This window comes from Crotalus tigris, unplaced genomic scaffold, assembly GCF_016545835.1.
Source record: "Crotalus tigris isolate CLP2741 ecotype Arizona unplaced genomic scaffold, ASM1654583v1 scf7180000017855.1216408, whole genome shotgun sequence".
In the NCBI taxonomy this organism is placed as follows: domain Eukaryota; kingdom Metazoa; phylum Chordata; class Lepidosauria; order Squamata; family Viperidae; genus Crotalus; species Crotalus tigris.
In genome coordinates this window covers 1119189-1145573 of record NW_024096677.1, presented here as the reverse complement: position 1 = coordinate 1145573, position 26385 = coordinate 1119189, and the positions used below count along the sequence as shown (strand labels likewise).

General features: G+C 42.0%; 1 protein-coding gene across 7 annotated transcripts in view; it reads right to left on the bottom strand.

Moving 5' to 3' along the window:
• BOD1L1 (biorientation of chromosomes in cell division 1 like 1) overlaps positions 1-26385 on the bottom strand; it is a 184589-nt gene that overhangs the window by 42536 nt on the left and 115668 nt on the right. For 6 of the 7 annotated variants that reach the window (XR_005556724.1, XM_039343498.1, XM_039343495.1 and 3 more), the window contains 2 exons: positions 4068-4129; positions 2824-2893 (listed from right to left, as the gene is read on the bottom strand). The exons of the other annotated variant lie outside the window; for it this stretch is intronic. Coding sequence is in view for 5 of the 6 variants with exons in the window: in XM_039343498.1 (XP_039199432.1) it covers positions 2824-2893; positions 4068-4129 (132 nt within the window). In the remaining variant the exon portion in view is untranslated. The remainder of the gene's footprint in view (positions 1-2823; positions 2894-4067; positions 4130-26385) is intronic. 7 annotated transcript variants of the gene reach the window in all.

Sequence of the window (26385 nt, the reverse complement as noted above, 5' to 3'; positions counted from 1 at the left end):
GATCGTCCCTCTGTAGAAAGTGGTAAGGGCAGGGGAAGGAAGATCTACTTTTCCCATGCAACGCAGAAAATGCAGGCGCTGCTGTGCCTGCTTCACTCTTGAGCAACCAAGCTAGCCTACTCATTAACTTAATGCTGCTAACCACCTCCCTTTTCTGAAATTAACAATGATTTCTTTAGCTTTTCCTATGTTTAAAATCAGATTGTTTTTGTTACACCAGTTCACCAAACTTCTACTTCCTTGCGGTAAGCACCCTCATTGTCATCTTGAATAAGGCCCACTACTGTTGTATCATCCGCATGCTTCACAATATGGTTGGTGGCAAACTTGGCACAACAATTAGGGGTCAACAGGGTGAACAATAGCGGACTTAGTACACAGCCCTGAGGAGAACCTGTGCTCAAGAAAATGGTGTTAGAAATATTAGTCCCAGCTCACCCTTACTGTGACCTATCAATAAGAAAATCAAGAATCCAGTTGCACAAAGTAATATTAAAACCTAAAAGGCCTAGTTTGTCTACTAGAGGCTGAGGAATGATTGTTTAATGAGTGTTTCTTTCCTCTAATTGTGCCAATTTCAGATAGAACAGAAGAAATAGCATACTCTGTAGAGTGATTTGGACGGTAAACAAACTGAAGCGAGTCAAATGTTGGAGGGAGGCTGGATACTATAATGCCCTTTATCAGCCTCTCAAAACATTTCATAATGATGGATGTAAGTGCAACTGGACGGTAATCATTGAGACCCCTAATTGTAGACTTTTTTGGCACCGACAAAATGGCCGTCTTAAAACATTGCCTGCTGCAGTGAAAGATTGAAAATATCTGTAAGAACACAAGCCAACTCATCTGCACATTTCCTAAGAACACGCCCAGGGTATTATCCGGGCCTGCTGCTTTCTAAATATTAACTTTCTGCAATGTTCTCTGGACAGAGATAACATCAAAGCTTGCTCATCAAGATGAGGCACAACTTTCCTCACAGGGGTGCTATTTGATGCCTCAAATCTACCAAAAAATGTGTTTATGACAGTTGCACTGTCCCAGGATCATGTGATCACCATTTGTAACCTTCCCAGCTAGAGCTTTTGACAAACAAAATCAATGAGGGAAGCCAGATTCATTTAACAATCAAAAGTTTCACTTAACATCTGCAGTGATTTGCTTAAACAATTTTGGCAAAAAGGTTGTAAAATAGAGCACAACTATCTTACTTAGCAATAGAAATTTTGGGTTCCATTGTGGTAATAAATCAAGGATATGTGTATATATGTAATTTGTTGGAAAACATTCTAACTGGATGGGAAGGAAAAATGTTATATTTAATGAGCTCCTTTAATTATAGTATCCTAAGGTAATCATTACAATTCTCTCCTTTTTTCATCATCATTTGTCTGAAAAGATAACAGAGAGATTTATTTAAGTGCCATAGAAGAGGTTTTGGGATTAAGAGAAGACTTGAACTTGGCTCCCATATTCTTATTAGCCAGAGTGCACAAACTCCAAGAAAGCAAAGGAGCAAGAAAGAATTGGAAAGGTCCAATTCTGATACTCCCTATTGCTCACTCCATAGTAGAAAGAGGTGCAGGGGATAGAAATGTCAAGACGCAGGGGACAGAAACTGGCAGGAAGCTTGCAACTCCCAGTTGTTTAAAATTCTAATTTACTGGAACTTCCTATTATAAACTTAGAATATAGCTAACTTCAGTTATTCTAATTATTCATTGTGAATGCTCATTTAAAATCATTTTAAGTGAGCACATGGTTTCTTTTATTATTACTACATTAGGATACAAAGGAAATAATCTTTCAGTTTTAAAAATATACCATCAAGTACAGAGTTAGATCTCTGTTCGTTAAACAGCAACCGGGTGTTTACTTTCCTTGCAATTTTAGATTATGAAGCTCTTGGTCTGCTCTGCAGACACATCTTTGACAGAAGACATGACTCTCCTTTAAACAACTTCCTTTTACTTAGGCTGAATTTTATCAAATGAAGGAGGAACTTTCTAAAAATGTCTGTAGTGGAAAAAATAATACAGTCATAATACTTAATGTCATATAGAATAATAAATACATAGATTCACATGTAAGCAACTTACACATGGAAATGTATTTTAGCTATTATTTGTGGAGTACAAGCAACAAGTATCCAGGAATCACTCATTTGAATTACAATTATACCTACAACACAGGGCAAACAGGAGTGTGCAGAATTTCTAGAAGAGGATTTTTCTATTGTTTTATTCACTAGAGTTGTTTCTCCTGGTCAGGTGTTCTGGGAATGTATTTTTTATCAGCAGATTCCATGACCTGAAAAAAGCATTCTAAAGTAATAAGAACACCTGCAGAAAACTATGTCAGGCCCTTTGAGTGAAATGTTGCATTGTTACTAGAGATCAATAAGAAGGCAACTTTCACTTTTCTATTTGATCACTCACACACTGGCATATACTACAAACAAATAGATTTAAAATCTCCCAGATTACCTTTCACAACTAGAATCACAGAATATGTGAACTGCAAAAGATTGTTGTTCTCAATTAGTTAACCCTTTTCAATTATATCACTGTTAACCAGTGGCCATCCTGCCCATTTGAAACCTCCAGGGAGGAAGAGATCCACTATTCTCAAGTCCCTTCCTTCAGTTCAATTGAAATTTGCTAAAAATGCAATGGAGGGACTAACTTTTGAGACTTCCTTTAAAATACCTCAAGACACTACAAGTCACTGGATATACAGTCCTATGTAGATACTGTAGATTGACTGAGACACCAAATTATGATTTATCATAAAAATTACTGTCATTAAACATGAATTTACTTTTAAAAACCTCTTCGGGTTGTTTCTCTTCATAGTGAAGTTTCTTTTCTGCAGTTGTACACAACAGCCGCTATGAAAAAAAGAGAAAAAAAGTCTGTTTCAACTTTAACAGTATCAAAGCCTAGTACACCTCTATTTGAAAGCAAGCATGCTGCTGAATAAACTGCAGAAGAATAACAATAATAATATACTGTTATCTTGTCTCTAAAGCAGGGCAGGAAGCATGGTGACCATGGGAAATGCACTCTTGCTAACTCTCTTAAACCCTATGGGAATTTTCAAACCTTTAAAAAATTAATGTGGGAGAAAGCAAGAATGACAAAACACATCTTCTGCATGATTTGCCTTACCTGGAATTATTTATATATTTTTTAAAATTACAAAAGGGCTAAACACAGAGCTTCCAACAGAGTGAATGGAAGTGAAATGAGAAGTGACCGTGATGATGCTGGACAAGAGGAATATTTCAATTAAACAAATGAATTAGAAGCTGAAATACTTCAAAACAAAGTGCACGCAGCATATACATATGCTGTACTACTAAAACTCTTTTGTCTGTAACCTTTAACTGGGCAAAACAGTGCACCACAAGGCAACAAGTTTTGAACTGAGATATCTCAAATGAGCTAACTTACAGAATAAGTATAAAATTGGGGATCAAGGAAACCCACAGGATTGAAATTTGGCAAATCTGTGGTCACTTTAGTGCTGTAATGCCACTGCCCAGAGGTTCAGTAGACTGGTCCTGTCCTAGTTTTCTGGAGGTTGGGCAGACCAGTCCTTCCTTTGGCCATTGGAGATTATCTAGACTGGCCCAACCATGGCCCTCTGGAAACTGAGTAGATCAGTCAGCTGTGGTTAAGCTGGTTAAGCTCCCACTCTTATTGCTTTTTCGCTCTTGGTCATTCAGTTTCTGTTCAGGTAAGGAAATATCTCTAAAATGGGTCACAGGTTGTTTAGGGTTTTTTTTTTTTTTAAATTTACAAGCATCTATATCTACATTCTTTAAAGCTGTTGCTGGACTGCAAATTTTTTTGTGCTACTTTCCATATGTTGGCAAAAAACTAGGTATGGAGTCTATATTTCAAATAAGGGGCAGACATATAGGCATGGGCAGACTCCCCCAACAAGAATCAATCCAATTTAATCAATGTTTCAAATGTTCTTAATTTCAAACATTCATTTTCTTCTAAATTAAGTACAAACAATTTTAAACAAGTAAACATTTCAGAACAGCAATGTACCTCATCAGTTGCTGTCTCCATCCTTGGTTCCATACTTTCAAGTGGAAGCACCACTTTAATGTCTAATGAAAACAATTTAAGCAATTATAATACAATGGTTACAATAGGTTATAACCTCAAAATTAGCTAACAACTTTACCCTATACAGATGGTTGAATAAAGCAAATTTTAGTAAATTAAATTTTTCTGAAATTTACCTGGAAACAAAATTAGGGGTTTTGGTTTTGGTTTCAGAGATAATCTAAAATTAGAATATATTCTTCAGGATCCAATCTAGGTGTGACTAAAAAGCCACACACATCAGGCACCATATAAATACCACATACAGAATAGCCCAAAGCATACATTCTGCTAGAGAGGATGGGCTCCATCATGAGACTGAAAGCTCAGAAGTCTAAACCTCTGGTCCCGGTGATCAACCTAGATTAGATCCTGCAACATTATCCTGGGACATGTATATTCACCTTCATTTATGAGAATGTTATTCTGTTTTACTATTTTCAATTAGATTATAGCTTGTTTAAATTTAATAATTTTAATATTTATTATATTTAATAAATATTCAAAATTTGATAGGAAAGCTAAACTTATAATAAAGAAAAGTCACTACAACCTCTCTAATTTTCCATTAGATTCTGAAATGTATTATGGTAGAGACAGGCAATACCTCTTTTCATTTATTTATTCAGTTTTTGAAGTTCATTATGAATTTGCTTGTAATATTTTAAATGCACATTACTATTAATATAGTAACTTTTAGAGTGGCAAACTAAGATTATTTGTTAAAGCTGATTTATTTATAGCTATCAAATTATAATAATACATTTGTTTTCTAGTTAGAATAAAGGCATCATTATAATAAAATCACTTCGACTTTTATTAGTACAGTTGTGCAAGAATAGATATTTTTGAATGCCTGTGCCTGAGCAGAAACATAGGTGTTTCTGTTGATTTGGTCTCTGCCTGGAAGGAAATTAGCTGTTTAGGCAGAAATGGATTGGATAAGAGGAAGAAGAGTGCAGAGAACCCAAGGCAACTGAAGATATGGAGATTCATCTGTTTTTGCCTTCTCTCCCCACAACAGCTCCCACATATCCCATCAGCCCTACCCTATTCCCCATCAGTCCTATCTTATTTTCCTTAATTCTAAGGTCAGATTAATTATCCACATTTTGCCAAGGTTTTTCCCCGTCTAACTCTCTTATGAATGAAACAGTTTGTGATGAGGAGGTGGAGTTGCATTACATATAAAAGATCACTACAGTTCTACACAAATACACAAAACCAAGGATGAAAACCTCCTAGAATCCATATGGATTAATATAAAAGAAAAAAAATGACATTGTTATAGGAGTATATTACAGGCCACCCAACCAAGGAGAAGAAATAGATGAACTTTTTGCTAATCAATCAACAAATGTATGTAGGAAATATGCCACATTAGTAATAAAAGACTTTAACTACCCTGATATCAACTGGGAGACAAACTCTGCTGTAAGTGGGAGATAGAACAGATTTCTAACCAACTTAGGTGACAACTTTGTCATCTAAAAGGAAGAGGAGGGAACTAGAGGAAAAGCTATACTGGACCTAATTCTTACTAATCAAGAAGAAGCGATAGAGGGAACTGAAGTTGCTGGAATCTTGGGCGAGAGTGATGTCATATTGGAATTCAACATAATGCAAACACAAGCAATTGTCTTAAACTTTAAAAGAGCTGATTTTAACAAACTCATAGAGACCCCAAGCAAACTTTCATGATAAAAATCCTAAAGGGGAAAACACGAAGCATAGGAAAAGCTGAAAAATATTATCATAAAGCACAGTCCAATACAATACCACTGAAAAAGAAAAACAAGAAATCCAATAAGAAAACAGCATGGCTGCACAAAGATCTCTCTGATAAACTGAAAGAGAAAAAGGATCAGTACAAAAAGTGGAAAGAGGGATACATAACTAAGGCAGAATATCAGCAGATAGCCGAATCTGCAAAGATGAAGTCAGGAAAGCCAAGAATCACAATGAACAAAGACTTGCAATAAAAGTCAAAGATAAAGTTTCTTTCAACATATAAATAACAAGAAAAAAGTCAAGGAAATAGTTGGTTCACTAAAGAGAGAAAATGGCAAGTAATTAACAGGCAGTAGAAAGAAAGCAGAGCTGCTTAACTCATTCTTTGCATCAGTCTTCATGCAAAAAGTATCTATAGGCCAACCTGTTCTATCCCAGCCTATGGCCGTCCTTGTTAAAGGCACAAGGACAAAATCCTTTTTGAGAGAATAGGCTGGAGACTCAAACAAACCCCTTTTAATATGGGTAACAAACCTGCCAAATAGTCCAGAAACAAAAGCAGCAAAACACAATCCAAATGGGAGGAAATTGTCCACACGAAACACAATGCAAAACAGAGAAGTAGTCACCGGCAATACTAACAGAACATGATCCCATGAAGTACTTTGCAACGGTTGCCTTCAGCAACCAGCACTGCCCACACATTCTCCTTTTGTAATTCAGTCCTCAAGACGTGGCTTCTCAGTGCCTTCTCCGGAGTTGTCCCATTGCCTCTTTCTGGTTTACTCTCCTAGCTTGTCTTCGTTTGCGGGCGTCTCTCATTTCCGACAGCTGTGCATCCTCCGAGACTGACTCATCCTCCCCACACAGCTGTATCTCATCCTGAACACGATTGGAGGGGCCAGGCTCCTCACTGGAATATGAGTCTTGTAACTCATCAGAGCCTCCCTCCACCTCTTCCTCCTCAGATTCCCCGGACTCAGCTGTTGGGAACACAGGCTGGCACGGAATCACGACACAACCTACTAAAAACATAACTATAACATACAGACTAGAAATAAAAACTAAAATAACCAAGAAAATGGTAAGAGAACACTTGTCTGACCTTGATGAATATAAACCACCAGGACCTGATGATTACATCCCAGAGTTCTGAAGGAACTGGCCAAAGTCAAAACCATTGTAACATTGTCAAGCTATGAACCCTACTGCCTTTAGGACCGCTGCATGCTTCTAGCTTGCCAACAGATGTGGGTTTCATAAATCTAGATTGGACTACTTGGGCTACTGTGTGTCGTGCAAAGGGAAAGAGATGGACCTGGGAAAGGTGAAGTCAATCTTGGAGTGGCAAGCCCCTTGCACCTGCAAGCAGCTGCAAAGTTTCTTGGGGTTTGCAAACTTTTACCGGCAGTTTATTCCCTCCTTCACTAAGATTGCTCTACTGATCACCAAGTTACTAAAAACCGGAAAAGAGGGGGAGAAGTCCCAGCCAAATCAGCTGTGGAACTGGACAATGGAATGCCAAGCGGCGTTTGAGAAATTGAAGGGGTTGTTTGCCACTAAAGCACCCAAACCCTAAAGAACCTTTTGTGATCCAGATGGATGCCAGTGATGTGGCCGTGGGGATTGCCATCCTCCAACGAAACACCAAAGGGGATTTACAGTTGTGTGCATACACAGCCTGCAAATGGAATGAAACAGAATGGGAATGGGCAGTGTGGGAGAAAGAGGCTTTTGCAGTACGATGGGCTTTGCTAACTTGGAGACAGTTTCTAGGAGGAGCAAGGTCCCCTTTGAAGTTTGGACTGACCACAAAAACCTAGAGGCTTTGACCCCCCCCCGCAAGCTTTCCCCTAAGCAAGTCAGATGGGCGTAGTACTTCAAAAGATTCGATTCTGAGTTGAAGTACATCCTGGGGGAAAAAAACTTCCTAGCTGATGCCCTGTCCCGCATGTCTCATTACAAAAGCATCTGGCAGGAGGTGATGATTTTGGTCATCCCCGACACACAGCAAGTGGCACAAGCAACAACCAGATGGCAGGAGAAAAAAAGTTCACCCCTCATCGATGAGTTCGCACAGTTGAAGCAAGAGCTGCAAACTGATGCATGGTTTGGGACTCATCAGGAGTTGACTGAGAGAGAAGTTGGCATGGTAGGGGAACAAGTTATATGTCCCAGACCACCTGTGACTGCAAGGCCTACAACGCAGTCACTATGCTAAGCAAGCAGACCCCTTTGAGTTCCTGAAAATGCTGCATCTCGCTAGTCATCAGTTCTGGTGGCCAAAGTTGAAAAAAGATATTGAAAGCTATGTGGGGAGCTGTACTGTCTGTGCGGCCAGCAAAAGGCTACCAGAAAGAGTCCAGTGTCAACTCTATAAATGAGCATGGCTGCAGCCATTCTCCCTACTCAATTTTGGTTGCCACATAGAATGGAGGGAGGGGGCTTGCCCAAGTGCTTCGCTAGTCTAAATAATCTTTTGTCACATGGGAACCAAGGTCATCAGCTACTCCTGAGACTGCAGGCTGGGCGATTCATAAAAAGCCTACCAAATAATCATATAGTTTTTGTGGGTGGGAGATTTAACTTTGTATTGGGGAATTATTGCTTGTGTATCCAGACTTGGTTTCACTTTTGATGTGCCAACATTTTGTAACTAATAAACATGTTCTTTGAGGAATTTGCAAGCCTCAGAGTTCTGCTTTATTCTTCTGTCTGTTGGAACCATGACATTATGAAGTTAACTGAACTGTCGATTCCAGAATCCACAAGGGGAAGTTATAATTATTGAGTGGGACGGCTACCCCATGTCAGTTCCAATGTGGTTATCCCCAACAGAAGCTCTGAAATACCCAAACTATTGGATATAAATAAGATAATTAGATACAAGGAATTAGTAAATGAACAGGAAAATTTGAAAACAAAACAAGAATTGGAACAAGACATTGGCAGAGAGATTGATTGGTGGACATTTACACAAATTCAATCTAAATATACAGAGGACAAAAAATTATATGAAATTCAAAAAGAGCCACAAGAATTGGATAAAATTATACATAGAACAGAAATAAAATTAATTAGCAATTTATATAAATACCTATTGAGATATAAAATGGAAGACGAGGTTGTCAAAGACACAATGATTAGATGGGCAAAAAATTTCGGATATAATATAGAATTGGAGAAATGGGAAAAAATATGGGAAATAAATATAAAATTGACTATGTCGGCGGCATTCAAGGAAAACCAGTTGAAAATGTTTTATAGATGGCATCTTCCACCTGCAAAGCTTGCCAAGAGTTCCAGAATAACTCGTCAACATGTTGGAAATGTAAAAAAGTACATGGAACATATTATCATCTATGGTGGACATGCCCAGTTGCAAAAAAATACTGGTCTACAATAAGAAAATGGATCCAAGAAATAATAGACCAACCTGTAGACTGGAAACCAGAGATCTTTTTGTTGGGTATTTTAAATAGAAAATATAGTAAAGAAATATGGTACTTAATTTTACATATAATAACGGCGGCAAGAATAGCATATGCACAGTGCTGGGAAAATGAGAATATACCATCAGAGGAAGAAGTAATAAGAAAAATCCTGGACTGTGCTGAGATGGACAAATTAACAAAAGAGATAAAAGAAAAGGAAGACACAGAGTATTATATAGTATGGAACAAGGTGTATGTCTGGTTGGAGACTAGAAATAATAGAGGAGAATAAATATGGAAAGGTCAAAAGTGAAATGTGTACACATGAAGGAAGAAAAATGTAAATAAGAAATAATGGGGCTATAAGGACAAATATTTAAAGAAGAATAAGGGGGAAATGTAAATATTAGATTATCGTTACGTAATTGTTGTAAAAAAAAGGAGGTATATATTGTGTGTGTATGTGTGTTGTGTGTTGCTTTGTTCTGTTTTGTCTTGTTGGTTAAAAATAAAAATTTAAATAAAAAAAGAGAAACCTTTCATAATTCAAGCTGATGCTAGTGACGTAGTGGTGGGGGCAGTACTGTTTCAGAAGAATAAGGAAGGAAAATTTCAACTTTGTGCATACACATCGAGAAAACTCACAGAGACAGAACAAAGGTGGGCGGTTTGGGAAAAGGAAGCTTATGCCCTCTGGTGGGCTCTCTTAATCTGGCAACATTTCTTGGAGGGGAATAAAATCCCTTTCCAGGTATGGACTGACCGTAAGAATCTGGAAGCCCCTTCCTATCTAAAAAATACATAAGAAACAATGTTAGAACTGTTTTTGGACATATTGGAGTATTATGAAGTGCATAATGAAAAGCAAATGTGTTTAATTTTTCTTGATGCATAAAAAGCATTTGACAATATAAAATAGGATTTTATGTTCAACCAATTATTGTATATGGATTTCAGGAAAAATTTCTTAAATATGTTTAAATCAGTCTATTCTAAGCAGGTGGCCAAATGGAGAACCGACAGAGAGCTTTCAAATCCAAAAAAGGCACGAGGCAAGGTTGCCCACTAACACCACTGTTGTTTATATTATCTCTTGAGGTATTAACTAGAGTAATCCGACAAGATGAACAGATCAAAGGTTTAGAGATTAAGAAACAGACATTTAAAATACAAGCCTTTGCAGATGATTTAGTTTTTATAATCAAAGAACCATTACAATCAGGGATAAGATTGATGGAAACACTGAGCAGATATGGGGAAACAGCAGGCTTAACGATAAATAAAGAAAAAACTAAAATGCTCGTCAAAAATATGACCAAAATACAGAAAAATGAATTGGTTGACAGAATAGGTGTTCAAATTACATATAAAATTAGATATTTAGGGATACAATTGACTGCTAGATGTGCTACACTTAAAAGGGATGATTATGATAAGTTAATAGAACAGATCCAAAAAGACCTTGATATTTGGACTAAGCTACAGCTCTTTTTTATGGGCAGAATTGCGATGATTAAAATGAACATGTTGCCGAAAATGTTATTTTGTTCCAATGCATACCTATAAAACTATACAAGAATTTTTTTCAAAATTTGAATAAAATGATGCTCAAATTTATCTGGAAAGGAAAAAGAGCAAGGATTAAATTAAAATTATTGCAGGACTCAAAGGAAAGGGGGGGATTTGGGCTTCCAGACTTGGAGAAATACTACCAGGCTATAGCACTAGTATGGGTAAGAGATTGGATATTATTAAAGAACAGGAGACTATTATGTCTGGAGGGCCATGACCTACAAATAGGATGGCATACTATATTATGGGATCATAAATATAAAATACATAAATATTTTCGAAGACACTATATTAGACAAGCTCTTATCGATGTATGGGCAAAAATTTGGCAACCAAATTATACCCAAGTACCTAGTTGGATCTAACCGTTAGAAATATATGTACACCCAAAATTTACCCAATTAGATAAGATCATAACATACAAAAACATTTTAGATGAAAGAGGGGAATTGAAATCCAGGAAAACCCTCCAGGATGAAGGGATAGAATTAGAATGGTGAGCATACTTGCAACTGCAGGCAAGATATTGGAAGGATAAGAACCAACAGAATTGGATAAAATAACATTGGGATCGGAGGATAAAATGATTAAAAATATACCACTATTTGTTAGATCAGGCAATATATGAGGAACAAGTAAAAGTGACTATGTTAAAATGTAGCAAGGATTTTGGTCTTAATTTTAATCTGCACATCTGGCAAGAACTATGGGCAAGAAACAAGAAGCTTACTTTGGCTATCTCTTACAAAGAAAACCTCTACAAAATGTTCTATAGATGGCATCTCCCACCCATAAGATTAACTAAAATGTGTTCCAATGTCTCCTCTAAATATTGGAAATGTAATCTGACAATTGGAACATACTATCATATGTGGTGGGAGTGCACGCGAGCTCGTGATTTTTGGAATAGGATCAAAGAACGGTTGGAAGAAATATTAGAGCGAGCGGTAGAGCCAAAACCAGAACTTTTCCTATTAGGTATAGCCACGCAAAAGAACGACAAAGGCGTACTTTATTTAATGTTACACATTCTAACAGCTTCCAGACTGGTTTTTGCTCAAAATTGGAGGAATAAAGGAATTCCAACGGAAGAAGAGATCCTATATAAAATCCTTTCATGTGCTCAGATGGACAAGCTTACAATGATTATGAAGGACAAGACAGAACTCGAATACTTCGAAATCTGAGACAAATTTTACCGTTGGTATGAATTAAGGAGAACTGCTCGGATCTCAAGTTAATGATAGGATTGAAATATATATATATAACTGTACATATAATTGTATATTTAATTGTATTACATAGAAGGATGAGGCTTATATAGAGATTAAGAATGATGTATTAAGTTTTTGTACCACGAGAAACAAACTGTTAGGAATACTTACTTTGGAATGTCACGCTTGTCCATTTTTGTTTTAATTGTATTATAAATAAAAAACTTTTTAATAAAAAAATGAATCTGGAAGCCCTAAAAACCTCCAAGAAATTGTCTCCCAAACAGGCAAGATGGTCCCAGCATTTCCACCAGTTCAATTTCAACATAAAACATTTACTGGGGGAAAAAATGTCCTAGCAGACGCACTGTCACATTTACCACAATACAACAGCACCAAATCACAGATTACAGATCCACTCATGCCATCAAAGCAATTAGCGGCACCAGTCACCACTTGAGCACAACCCAAACCTCCAAAAATTCTAACAAGCCAAACTGCAGTGGAATTTAGGAAAGCGCTAGAAAAAGACAAATGGTTTCTAAGCGACAAAAATGTATGCATCTGTTGTGATTCTGTGCCAGCCTGTGATCCCAGTAGTTGAGTCTGGGAAATCAAGAGGAGGAGGAAGAGGAGGGGCCTGGAGAACCATCAGAGTCGGAGGGAGGCTCTGATGAGCTGCAGGACTGACAGACTGATGAGGAGGCTGGTCCTTCCACTCCTGATTGAGCCGAGAACCAGCTGTGCTGGGAAGCTGACTTGGACTTGGAGGAATCACAGTTGGAAGACCTCAGAGACACTCGTAGATGTAGGCAGTTCACACAAGTAGGACAGAGAGAGGCAATGGGGCAACTCCAGGGGAAGAAGAGAAAGCAGTGAGAAGCCATGCCTTGGGAGCTGCATAACAAAAAGGGAATGTGTGGGCAGGGCTGGCTGCTGGAGGCAACCATTTGCAAAGAACTTCAGAGTCAAGAGATCTGTCTGTAACTCAAATAAAAAGGGTTTATTTTCCAGTCTACTGTTAAAATAGGGGTTGTCTTTTTGCAATAACAAGGACATACATAGGCTGGGACAGAACAGCACCATGAACAATGGACTCCCCAAAAGCCAAAGACTGACATTCATGCAGCTTTGCCATGACTCCAAATCTGCCGGGCATTTTGGGTTCCTGAAAACCCTCCATTTAGTGAAATGGCAATTTTGATGGCTTTTGATAAAAAAGGACATTGAAATTTATGTAGCTAGCTGCCCAATATGCACAGCTGCCAAAAGAAGACAGAGAAAAACCCCAAGACTGTTACAAACGGTAGTTACCCCATCAGCACCCTGGAGGAAGTTTTCTATGGACTTTATTGTGGAATTACCAGAAAGTATGGTAATATGGTGATTTGGGTCATAACGGACTTGTTTTTTAAGCAAGCACATTTTATCCCATGCCAGAAAATCCCCACCGCCAAAATCTTAGCAAAGTTATTCGTACAGCACATTTATCGACTACATGGAGCCCCACAATGGATTATATCCGATAGAAGGGTGCAATTCACTTCACAGTTTTGGAAGGCATTTCTAGAACTTTTAGGGACCACCCAAAGACTGTAATCTAGTCATCATACTCAAACGAATAGTGGATGGAACATTCAAACTCAGTACTGGAACAGAACTTGAGATGCTTTATAAACTACCAACAAGACAACTAGACCGACTTGCTTCCGTTCACAGAAGTCGCTTATAACAATCAGTACACTCAAGCAAAGGCTACACTCCATTCCAAGTACTGACAGGACAGTTTTCATCCGATGGCTGAACTACCCTCCACTGAACCAACCATCCCCTCCTTGAAAGAGTGGATCGCAGAGCTCCAAAACACCTGGCCAGTTGTGAGAAAAGCTTTAGACGAGGCTAGGGAAGCATATAAATTCCAAACAGATAAAAAACAAATCATGGTACAAGGGGAGCAGCATTTTGAAATCAAAAGACATTTTAGACTCTAGAAAACATCATGGATCCACACAATATCTAATAGCTTGGAAGCATGTGCCTTCATCCCAGAACGAACGGGTCCTTAAATGCCATATTAGAGCCCCTAGGTTGCTTAATAAATTCCATGCTATGTACCCTGATAAACCAGACTAATCCCTCTTTTTATCTTCTTTTTTTGTCTTTTTACAGGTGGATCTTTCTTTGTTTTAAGGGGGGTTGGCAGGTCAGAACCTGTTTCTTTGGTGGGGGGATTGTACTAGATGGATCTGGGTCTTTTCCTTTTCCTTCTGCGGGTACTGCCATACTCCTGGGGAGGCCTTTGGGGAATTGCTATGTATCTTTTCCTTTCGCTTAGCTGCTACAATGTATCTTCTCTGCTTCCCTTATCTGCTTCCTGTTTGAACTGTTTTCCCCTTGATGTCAACCTGGGGTAAGAAAGGAATGTGCCTCCGGCCATCTGGCTTGCTGCAGAAGAGAAGGTGCAAAGACCCAACAATGTTTTCAAAGCCTTGGGAACTGAGTCTTATCAGCCTCGCTCCCACAGAGGACTTAACACCTGAGGATTGATCCGTTTGAACTGACTGGATGAACTATAGGGATGAGGCTTGCTTTTGCTTTTTTAACCTATTGGTTTGAGTGGGAAACCCTCAGATCCTGCCTTCCAACTGCCTGCTGTCAACTTCTCCTAATAAAATTTCCTTGGAATCTGTTCCAAGAGTTTTGCTTCCTTGGGAAGAGGTTTTGAAGTAGGTCATTATATGCCTTCTCATAACAATTACTGGGAGATGTATTGGACAATGTGACCTGAACTGGCAGAGAGGAGAGAAGGAGATTCATTCTTTTAATTAACTGTTTCCCATCATTTCTTCAGTGCTAGCTTTCACTTTGAACCTACCGTAATGATTCTGCTCATTAAAGATTATATTAGAGTAATTAATGGCTCTAGTGTTTTTCTTAGTTGGGCTTTTCAGCCACATAAATAACAAGAAAAAGTCAAGAAAATAGTTGGTTCTCTAAATAAAGAAGATGGCAAGTAAGTAACAGGAAGTTGAGAGTCTTCACGCAAAAAGAAACTATAGGCCAGCCTACCAAAACATAACTGTAAAAGACAGACTAGAAATAAAAATTAAAATAAGCAAGAAAATGGTAAGAGAATACTTGTCTGATCTTGATTAATATAAACCACTGCAACCCAGAATTTTGAAGAAACTGGCAGATGTTATGTCAGAACCATTGTAACATATCTTTAAAAAATCCTGGAGCACCAGGATTGGAAAAGAGCTGTTGTGGTTCCCTTCTTCAAAAAAGAGGAAAAAACGGACTCAGAAAACTACAGACTAATCAGCTTAACATCAGTATCTGGGAAGATAACTAAAAGCCAATAGGGGCTTGTTAAAAACAGATCATGCGAAACCAATCTTATTTCATTTTTTGACAAAGTGACTAAATTAGTAGACCAGCGAAATGCTATGGACATAGTATACTTATACTTCAGTAAAACATTTGACGATGTAGACCATAATCTACTTCTTGGTAAATTAGAAAATTGTGGGATAAGGGCGTTGTCTTACCTGAACGCTTTTTCTCAGCAGGATGGTGTAGAATCCACTGATTGGGTAATCTAAGCCTTCCTGCTCAGACTAAGACAAAAAAATTTCACCTCCTTCTGGGCGTGCCTTCCCCAGTTTTGTCGAGGCGAAGTATCCGGACGCAAGGCTCCAAATAAAAATAAAAGACACGTGCCTAGACTAATGACAACAGGGTGGGTGTGGATTCTACACCATCCTGCTGAGAAAAAGTGTTCAGGTAAGACAACACCCTTTTCTCCAGCAGGATGGGTGTAGAATCCAATGATTGGGACATACCAAAGCCGTTCATGGCCCTGTAGGGAGGGAAGTCTAGGCTTGTGACCCTTGAGAAGTAACTACCTGCTGTAGGACTCGCCTACCAAAAGCAGCCTCCACTGCTGCAAATTGATCTATCCTATAATGTTTAATGAAGGAAGAGGGAGAGGACATCGCTGCCCTACAAATCTCCTCGAGTGATGCCTGGGTAGACCAGGCTGCTGAGGCTGCCGCACTGTGCATACAGTGAGCAGTGATGTGTGAAGGGACTGGAAGGGACTGAGAAATGTAAGCCCTGGAAATACAAACCCTAATCCACCAACCAATAGCGGAAGAAGAGACCTTCCTACCCATTGTAGCAGGCTGAAAAGACACGAATAAGGCCTCTGACTTCCTGAAGGCCGAGGTTCGTTTGATGTAATGGCGGAAAGCTCTGCGCACGTCCAATGTATGCCACCGTCTTTCCAGACGATGTGATGGGTTAGGACAGAAGTTAGGAAGGACTAGGTCCTGGGAACAATGGAAACCTGTACTGACCTTTGGAATGAATGCGGGATCCAGCCTGAGGACCACTCTGTCCTCACAGAATGTGCATAGGTCCTCCCTGACCGACAAAACGGCCAATTCTGAGATTCTCCTGGCCAACGTAATGGCCACTAGGAAGGCCACCTTCAAGGTAAGGAAGTGAAGGGAGCAATTGCTCAGAGGTTCAAATGGAGAAGAAGTTAAGGCATGCAACACCTTGGACAGGTCCCAAGATGGATAACGATGGACCGTAGGTGGCCTGGAGTTGGCTGCGCCCTTGAGAAAGGCACTAACTGCTGGATGTTGAGACAGGGAAACTTGGTTGTCACAGGTGAGAACCGTCGACAAAGCTGCGATCTGCCTGCATATAGTGTTGATTGACAGACCTCTATTTAACCCTTCAAGTAAATAATCTAATATGTCTGGGATGGTGACAGTAAGCGGCGAGAGCCGCATCTTGGTACACCAAGAACAGAAGTTTCTCCAAGTGGCGTCGTAGATCCTATTGGTCGAGGGACGCCATGAGGCCTGGATCATTGAGATAACCCCAGAGGAGAAGGATTGTCTAGTTAGACTCTCCCACTCAAGTGCCAAGCGGCTAGTTGGAGCCACTGTGGATCCGGGTGTTGAAAGTTCCCCTGGCTGAGAGCTACTCAGTCCGGGGGGATCCTCCACGGTAGCGAGAGCGACAGATCCATTAGGTCGGCAAACCACGGGCATCTTGGCCAGTATGGAGCAACTAAGATTAGCTCCGCCTGTTTGTGGAGAAGCTTGCGAATAGTCGCCTGTAGTAACAGCAGAGGAGGAAAACCATAAAGTACGCCCTCCGGCCATCTGCTCCGGAGGGCATCCGTTCCCTGCGCCCCTCTTGCCAGGAATCTGGAAAAGAACCTGGGGACCTGTGTGTTGCTCAGTGAGGCGAAGAGATCTAGGATGGGATAGCCAAACCTGTGCAATATTTCCCTGAACAGGGTTGAGTCCAGTTTCCACTTTGAGTGATCCACTGTGGCCCTGCTCAGGGAATCTGCCTGTTGATTTGCTTCTCCCGAAATGTGTTCCGCTCTGATTGATCTCAGAGTGGACTCTGCCCAAAGGCCTATGGCCAGAGCTTCCTGCATGAGTGACCAAGAGTGAGTCCCCCCTTGTTTGTTTACGTGAGCCTTGGCCAAAATGTTGTCTGTCAGGATCAACACGTTTCCCTGACACAAGGGGGGAGAACTTTTGGAGAGCCAAGTGGATGGCCCTCAGCTCCAACCAATTTATGTTGTGAGCCAGGTCTGACCTGGACCACTGACTCAGCACTAGGTGGTGCTGAAGATGTGCTCCCCAACCGAACAGACTGGCGTCTGTGGTCAGGGTGATCCTGGGTGGTTCCTTGAAGAGGGTGCTCTTGTTCAAGGCGGACAAGGTCCATCACAGAAGTGAAGACAGGGTGTGATGTGGAACCCTGACCTTCCTGTTGGAGGCACTGATGTTGCGTCTCTGAAAGGGAAGAAGGAACCATTGGAGGTTCCTGGAGTGAAGTCTGGCCCACGGAACGATGCCCATGCAAGAGACCATCTTCCCCAGGAGTTGGGATAGTTGTACCAGAGGTACCTTCCTTTCCCGTCGGATCTGTTGGGCCAGCCCTCGAATGCTGACCTGCCTCTCCTCAGAGAGATAGACCCTGCATAGGCTCGAATCTATCAATGCTCCCAGATGGAGCAGACGTCGTGTGGGTGTCGTGTGACTCTTTTTGAAGTTCACGGAGAACCCGTGATCCTGAAGTGTTTGAATTGTGATTGTCAGGTCTGACTGGCCTGATTGGAAGGATCTGGACTGTATCAGTATGTCGTCCAGGTAGCACTGTATGCGCACGGGCCTTATCCTTAGATGAGCCGCCAGCACTGCCAAGATCTTTGTGAAAAGCCTTGGAGCTGAAGAGAGACCGAAGGGGAGGGCCCAATACTGGTAGTGCCTGTGCGCGTAGCAGAACCGCAGGAACCTGCGGTGTTCCTGGAAGATCGGAATGTAGAGGTAAGCCTCTGTCAGGTCGATGGAGGAAAGGAAATCCCCCTTCCTGGTGCTTCCCAAGATGGACTTTAGGGTCTGCATCTTGAACCTCCTGTAAGTTAGGAAGTAATTTAGACCTTTCAGATCCAATATCGCCCTCCAGCCCCCTGAGGCCTTGGGAATTACGAACAGAATGGAGTAGAACCCCTCTCCTATCTGGTCCTGAGGTACCCTTTCTATGGCCCTGATATCTAGTAAGTGTGCGGTGGCTGTCGTGACTAGTTGTCCTTTTGATGTATTGTTTGAAACCGGGCACTGTATGAAACGATCTGGGGGAGAAGATAGAAACTCTAGGGAGGGACCCTGTCTTATGGTCTCCCTGACCCAAGCATCTGTGGTTGTGCCCTCCCAGATGTCGTAGAACAGTGCCAGTTGTCCCCCGATGGGGTAGTCCTCCTTGGCGTCACTTGGACAGCCTGTATGGACGATTGCCCAATCCCCTGAAGGGACGTTTGGTCTGGGACTGACCCCTGGCTCCGCTAATCTGGCGGTCCTGCTGCCGATCCTGTCTGGAGGAGTAGGAACGTGAGCCTCTGGTCCAATCCCAGGACTGCCCTGCCCAGAAGGGCTGTCTCCACTCCCAGGTGCCATTGGGACAGAATGGTGGTCTGCGGTAATCCTGTTGAGGCCGTCTATCTGATTTTTGGGGGGGATGGGCCATCACCTTTCACTTGACCTTGCCTTCAATGATGTGAGGCTCTAGGACTGGGCCGAAGAGGTGGGTGCCACTGTATTTGGATGTTGCTAGGCGCCACTTTGCCTTTAAGTCAGTGCACCATTGCTTCAACCAGAGCAACCTACAGGACGCCACTGAGGCAGCAATAGATCTGGCCGAACATCTGGCTGAGTGTAAGGATGCATCCGCAATGTACTCGGATGCTGCAACAATCTTGCCTATTGATTGGTGCGCTCTGATCTGATCTGGCGGGATAAGCGCCTGGAGCTCCTGCAGCCACATTATCGCTGAACGTGCAAAGAAGGAGAATGAAGTTGCCGCCCTTATGGCCCAAGCCGAAGATTGGTGAGCTCTGCGAAGAGAAAACTCGAACTTTTTGTCCTCCGCCTTCAAGAATTCAGCCATGTCCCTAGGAATGAAGGTTTTGGAGAAAAGAAATGTCAGGGGAGCGTCCACAGTTGGAACTTCTAGGAGAGAAGCAAAGGAAGAAGCGACATTATAAAGTTTCTTGTCCAAACTGCTCGGGGAAGGAATGGTAGCTAGGGATTTTTACTGCTTTTCCACCGTAGTCCTGAAGACTAATGGACACGGAATCTGTGGGTCTTCCTTGACCTTTTCCGCAAACAGGGGGTTGGCCTCCTGATTAGTGGAGGTAGATGGTGACTCCTCCTGGGCTGAGGTAAGTTTTACCGTGGCGATGGCCTTTAGGAGGAGACACCGAAAAATGGCCGGATCAAAGAGACCCGAAAATGTCACCTGCTCAAGAGTTGGGTCCTCATCCTCAGACAAGGGAGTGTCGGCTACTCACAGTTCCATTGATCCCTCCTCTCCTAACTGCGAGGACGTCTCTGAGACATCAGAGCTGGGCCTAGTGTCGCGTTCCACCTGAGGTGAGGGAATGGATGTGGGAGGAGAAGGTTGTGATGGTAACTGGCTACACCCAGTGGATGACATAAACTGCTTGAATGCATGGTGCATGAAAGCCTGGAATTGATTCTGGGACCACATTTCCCCTTGGTCCTTGGAGCTGGCCCCAACCTCCATTGAGGCACGCCTGCTCTCAGGTGTTTGATGTGACGATGAAGAAGAGGAGTGAAGAGGACCAACCTGCTCAGTTTCCCCCTGAGGAGACCAAGACCTTGGGGCATCCTGTGAGGATTCAAATTGGGGCTCTGTCGAAGGGATGTCCAGTGGGGCGGGGGAAACCAATTCAGCCCCACTGGACCTGAGCCTTTATGCCTTGGAGAATTCTCTCTCCAGTGCTAAGTGTCTCCTTGAGGCCTCTCAATCAGCTGTTTTGGAGGTTTTTTTTGTGGACAAATGTTTGGTTTTAGCTTTTTTCTTCCCCCCCACTTCCAATTTCTCTGATCTGCGCTTTGTTTGTGCAGAAGGGACACTGGTCTGAGTTGCCTGGGGCGAGGAGCTGTCTGCCATTGCAGTCTAGATACTCCTGGACAGTTGTACCTAGAAATGGGAGGAACCCAACACGCAGATCAAACAGTCAGAGATGCAAAACCGATCCTCGCTCTGAACAAATAGCAATGGCAAGAGCAGCCAGACAGTGTTCTAATACTGCCTGCACAGGCCCTGTGACTAAAGGTCACTGACTGACTGAGAAACAGGTGGTCAAGAAAAATATCTCTTTGCTCTTCTTTTCTAGGTCTTAAGACCAGATATCAATATCTTGGCCTGCTTAAATGCAGACAAGGCCCACACCTGGGGTGGCCCCCACGAGTTTCACCACAGCCACTGTGGGTAGAACGAAATATCTTCTCCCTTGAACGGGTCTGCTCACAGACCAAGGCACTCAGGCAACAACTAAAAATCTACAATAATGCAGGTAATAACTGCTGCTGCTATAATTTAAGTAGGCCTCCAAAATGGCGTCTGCCACGTGGGCCATTTAGAATAGCAGCCACACTAAGACCATGCAGTCAAAATGGCGGCCGCAAGACCTTTAAGGCCTCCAGAGAAGCAAAGAGGGAAAATCTTGGAGTTCTTTAAGGGAGAATCAATTGCATGCAGCAGGGAAATGAAATAGCTTGAATTCCTGATTCCTCCCGGTCCCCAAGCACTTGCGATTCGTAGTGCAGCCTCTGCTGCGATCCGGATGAGGCTGCAGTCAGGAAAACACTCCCTCGAAGCCTCGACACGAACGAAGCGCTCCGGAGGTCTCCGCGCCGAAAAGCCGATCTCTGCTGCCCAGCTGATCGGCGGAATTGCAAAAATGTCACGATTGTCGGAATGGGAGCTCCCCTGCAGCCTCCCCCTTCAGAGCCCCAAAGGGCTGCAGAGGAGCAAGGACAGAGTCCTTATCCCCCCCAACACAATCTCAATCAATTTTTGAATTTGCCAAGTAAAAGCCGAATTAGTCCAATTGATTGATCAAATTTAAATTTAAATCTAGCCAATTTTGATCAGATTAAATCCAAAAAAAAAGAACAAAGAGAATCTAGCCTAGCTAGGGAGCCTTCAATAAAGCGTCTTGCTGAGCTTGAGACTAAGATAAAACTGGGGAAGGCACACCCAGAAGGAGGCGTGGCGAAGTTTTTTTTGTCTTAGTCTGAGCAGGAAGGCTTAGATTACCCAATCAGTGGATTCTACACCCATCCTGCTGGAGAAAGATAGCATCACCACCAGATGGATTTGTAACTTAGTTGGGCTTTTCAGCCAGATAAATAACAAGAAAAAGTCAAGGAAATAGTTGGTTCTCTAAATAGAGAAGATGGCAAGTAAGTAACAGGAAGTAGAGAGTCTTCACGCAAAAAGAAACTGTAGGCCAGCCTACCAAAACATAACTGTAAAAGACAGACTAGAAATAAAAATTAAAATAAGCAAGAAAATGATAAGAGAACATTTGTCTGACCTTGATTAATATAAACCACTGCAACCCAGAATTTTGAAGAAATTGGCAGATGTTATGTCAGAACCATTGTAACATATCTTTAAAAAATCCTGGAGCACCAGGGAACTACCACAGGATTGGAAAAGAGCTGTTGTGGTTCCCTTCTTCAAAAAAGGGGAAAAAACGGACTCAGAAAACTACAGACCAATCAGCTTAACATCAGTATCTGGGAAGATAACTAAAAGCCAACAGGGGTTTGTTAAAAACAGATCATGCAAAACCAATCTTATTTCATTTTCTGACAAAGTGACTAAATTAGTAGACCAGCGAAATGCTGTGGACATAGTATACTTATACTTCAGTAAAACATTTGACGATGTAGACCATAATCTACTTCTTGGTAAATTAGAAAATTATGGGATAGATAGCATCACCACCAGATGGATTTGTAACTAGCTGACAGACTCTACTCAATGAATAGTCCTTAATGGTACTACATCTACATGGAGAGAAGTGAACAATGGGGTACCACAAGGTTCCGTCTGAGGCCCAGTACTCTTCAATATGTTCATAAATGACTTAGATAAATAAATAGAAGGGGAACTCATGAAATTTGCAGATGACACTAAGCTGGCAGGAATAGCCAACCCCCAGAAGACAAGCTCAGGATCCAAAAGGATCTTGACAGAGTTGAACGATGGGTCCTATCCAATAATATGAAATTTAATGTGGAAAAAAGCAAGATTTTATACTTAAGCAGAAAAAACCAAAGGTACAAGTATAGATTAGGCAAAACCTGACTCAAAAACAGTAACTGTGAGAGGGACCTTGGAGTCCTACTGGATGATCAGTTAAACATGAGCTAGCAGAGTATGGCAGCAGCCAAAAAAGCAGCCAATCAAAATCAAGTGAAGTATTAGTACCACTTTATAAATCCTAAGTAAGGACACAAATGGAATACTGCATACAGTTTTGGTCACCACATTACAAAAAAGATGTTGAGACTTTTGAAAAAGTGCAAAGAAGAGCAACTAAGATGATTAAGGGCCTGGAGGTAAAACATATGAAGAATAGTTGCAGGAATCATGTATGGTCAATCTAGAGAAAAGAAGAACTAGGGTTGATAGCAGTATTCCAGTATTTGAGTGGCTGCCACAAAGAAGAGAAGGTTAACTTATTTTCCAAAGAACCAGAAGGCAAGACAAGAAACAATAGATGGAAAGTAATCAAGGAGAGAATTGACCTAGAACCAAGGAGAAACTTCCTAACAGTGAGGACAATTAACCAGCAGAACAGCTTGCCTTTAGAAGTTGTGGATGCTTCATCACGGGAGGTTTTTAAGAAAAGACTGGACAGCCATCTATCTGAAAGGGTATAGGATGTCCTGCTTGAGCAGGAGGTTGGACTAGAAGACCTCCAAGGTCCCTTCCCACTCTATTCTGATTATCTGAATGTTTGGGACATGTGTAGTGGAGGTGGGGTGAGAATGGGGCCAGCTGAGAGGCTTTGCAGGAGCCCTGCCAATTAAGCAGGAAGATGAGGAGCTACGGCAGCTGCCATGGGTCTGGCAGCAGGGCATGGCACGGAGGAGGGAAGAAAAAGGAAGAGGAAGCCGATAGAAGGGAGGAAGAGAGAAGGCTTGGTGGAGCTTGCCATTCTGAGCCAGCTGATCGAAGAGAGAGTAAGAAGCTGGGGTTTTCACATTTGCTTTTTTTGCTTTGTTATAGGCAAGCCAGACAAAAGGGGGAGGGATAGACTGAGAGTAATAGCTGGAGCTGTTTGCTTGAAGCAGGCCAGGGAGGAAGGGAGGGAGGAGGGAGGCTGGTTGGAGCTGTTTGTTTGAAGCAGGCCAGGCAGAGAGAGGGGGGAGGGGGGGAAAGATGAAGTTTTATTGTTTCTTTCTCTTTTGTTGTGGGCAGGCCAGACAAAAAGAGGAAGAGAGGGTAGTTTGGGGAGTTTTAATTCCTTTCCCTCATTGGAGTAAGTTAGGCAGAGGGAGAGATAGGGAAGAGTTTGACATACGTCTTTTAGTGGGAGGTAAGGGGTTTTTTTTTCTTTATAGGATCAGCTGGGGGAGATAAAAAGGGATTACATGGAATGAGGTCAGAGAGGGGTGAGGAGAGCGGACAAAGGGGGGGGGGCTCTGCCAGTGCCAGAGATTGGTTGCCGTCGTTCTAGGCAAGTTGTTGTCATCAAAGATGGATTAACATCGTTGTTGCCACCAACGACTGACTGCCATTGTTTTAGGCAAGTTGCTGTCACCAAAGAGTAACTGCCATTGTTCTAGGCAAGTTGTTGCCACCAGAGACTGGCTACCATTGCTTTAGGCAAGTTGCTGTCACCAGAGACTGATCACCATTGTTTTAGGCAAGTTGCTGTCACCAGAGACTGACCGCCATCATTCTAGGCAAGATGCCGTCACCAGAGGCTGATTAACATCATTCTGGGCAAGTTGTTGTCATTAGAGATTGACTACCATCTTCCCTGTAAGTTCTTATTGCCTGCAATCAACCACCATCTTCCCAAGTGAGTCACCGTCGAGAGCGACCATCACCGCCCCATGTGTGTGGCTGCTGATTGTGACTGAATACCACCGTGTTACGTGCCCTCTTAGGCAGAGGCGCCAACGTGAGAAACCTCTTTGAGCTGGTGGCCACTTGGGGGGGGAGGTCGGGAGGGCCCAGACTTAAGCAGTCCCTATGGAGATGGCTCTACACATGTTTGGGATAAAGACATATAAACATCAGGGTAACACCTACTATCACCAAGTTCATGTACCTTTTTTTTTGCCTCACTTGCCTTCTTATATTCCTGTTGATTTTCAGAAACATGGGTTAAATGTATATATTTTATTTTTCATGTTTTAAAGCTATCAGGAAAGCTCAGTTGTATTTGATTCAGTGTACCCTGTATTTAGCCATTTGAAATCACCATGAATGTGGACATATACTGTGTTTCCCCGAAAGTAAAACCTACCCTGAAAATAAGCCCTAGTTTGATTTTTTTGGGGGTGGGCCTAATATAAACCCTATCCCAAAAATAAGCCCTAGTTTTGGGGTGAGGCGCATGCATAAAAATCAAGCTAGGGAGGGGGCGGGGGGATAGAGCTTACCTTACTGGTAGTATTGCCACAAGCAAGCTTCTACGCCCTGATACTTGTCACGCTGCGGGGCTCATTGCACCATTGCTGCTGGTCGTGGCAGGAGGCTACGCGGGTCTTCGGGCTGTTTGCAGTAGGCTACACGGTGCTTCATGCCATTGCCACTGAAGCACCCTACGGCCTCCTCAAATAGCCTGAAGCGCTGTGCGGTGTCCTGCCGCAACCGGTAGCACCAGCATGAAGCACCATGCGGTGTCCTATTACCAGCGGCACCAGTGCAATGGTGTCCGCAAGTTGCCGCTAAAGTAGTCAAGCAGCAGCGCGACAGGTGTCGGGGTGTGGGAGGCCTGGCTACGGCAGTCGTAAGGTAAGACATTCCCCGAAAATAAGACCTAGTGCCTCTTTTTGAGACAAAAACAAAAATATAAGACTGGGTGTTATTTTTGGGGAAACACAGTATTAAAACAAGACCATTTGTGGAAAAACACTACAAACTTATTTCTCAGGGGATTGTGATTACTTCCCATGCCCTGAGAGAGTGGAAAAGACTACCTCAGAAGCTGCTCTTGTCCTTATCTATGAAACTCCCAAATTTCAACAGTTTTCTGGAACCTATTCTTTACCCACCCAAATTCAAACCTTTATATTTTTGTAGCCATGTAATATCGTGAGTTATTCTGCTGTAAGCATATTTGGCCTATTTTATAATTGTAATAATATAATAATACAAATTATGAATTGAATGACAGAAACATTTTCAATAAGCAGAAATTTAAATATTATAAAAGTGCTGAAACTTAGTCCTGATTTCAGATGCTTTTTATTTAATCAATTTATAGCACTCACACCTATACAACCCAAAGTATGCATACAGTATGAAGATGACAACTTATAATAAGAAAGAACCAACTAAAGAACAGATACAAAACTATCAGCAACGTCTTCAAAGGTATAAAATTCACAAGGGAAGAAAAGAACATGCTACATGACAGGTCCCCTTTTAGGTGCCTTGCCCTTCTGGTGGAGGGGGGAGGAGCATTTTTTGCAAGCTTTCGCTTTTGCCGTAACCACATCAGAATTAGGGAGGGGGGATTATTTTCAGAGATGGAACGGACTCCCTCCCAAACGGTTCCAGCCTGACTCCAAGGTCGCTGTGTCCTGAGGATAACCCTTTATCTGTCCTGTATCTCAGCATTCTCAAAACACCCTTGCAGTACAGAATTGGCTGCCAGTGGACTGGTTAGGGAGGATGGGTTTCAAAGTAAGAAGAATAGCTTGGTGCTTT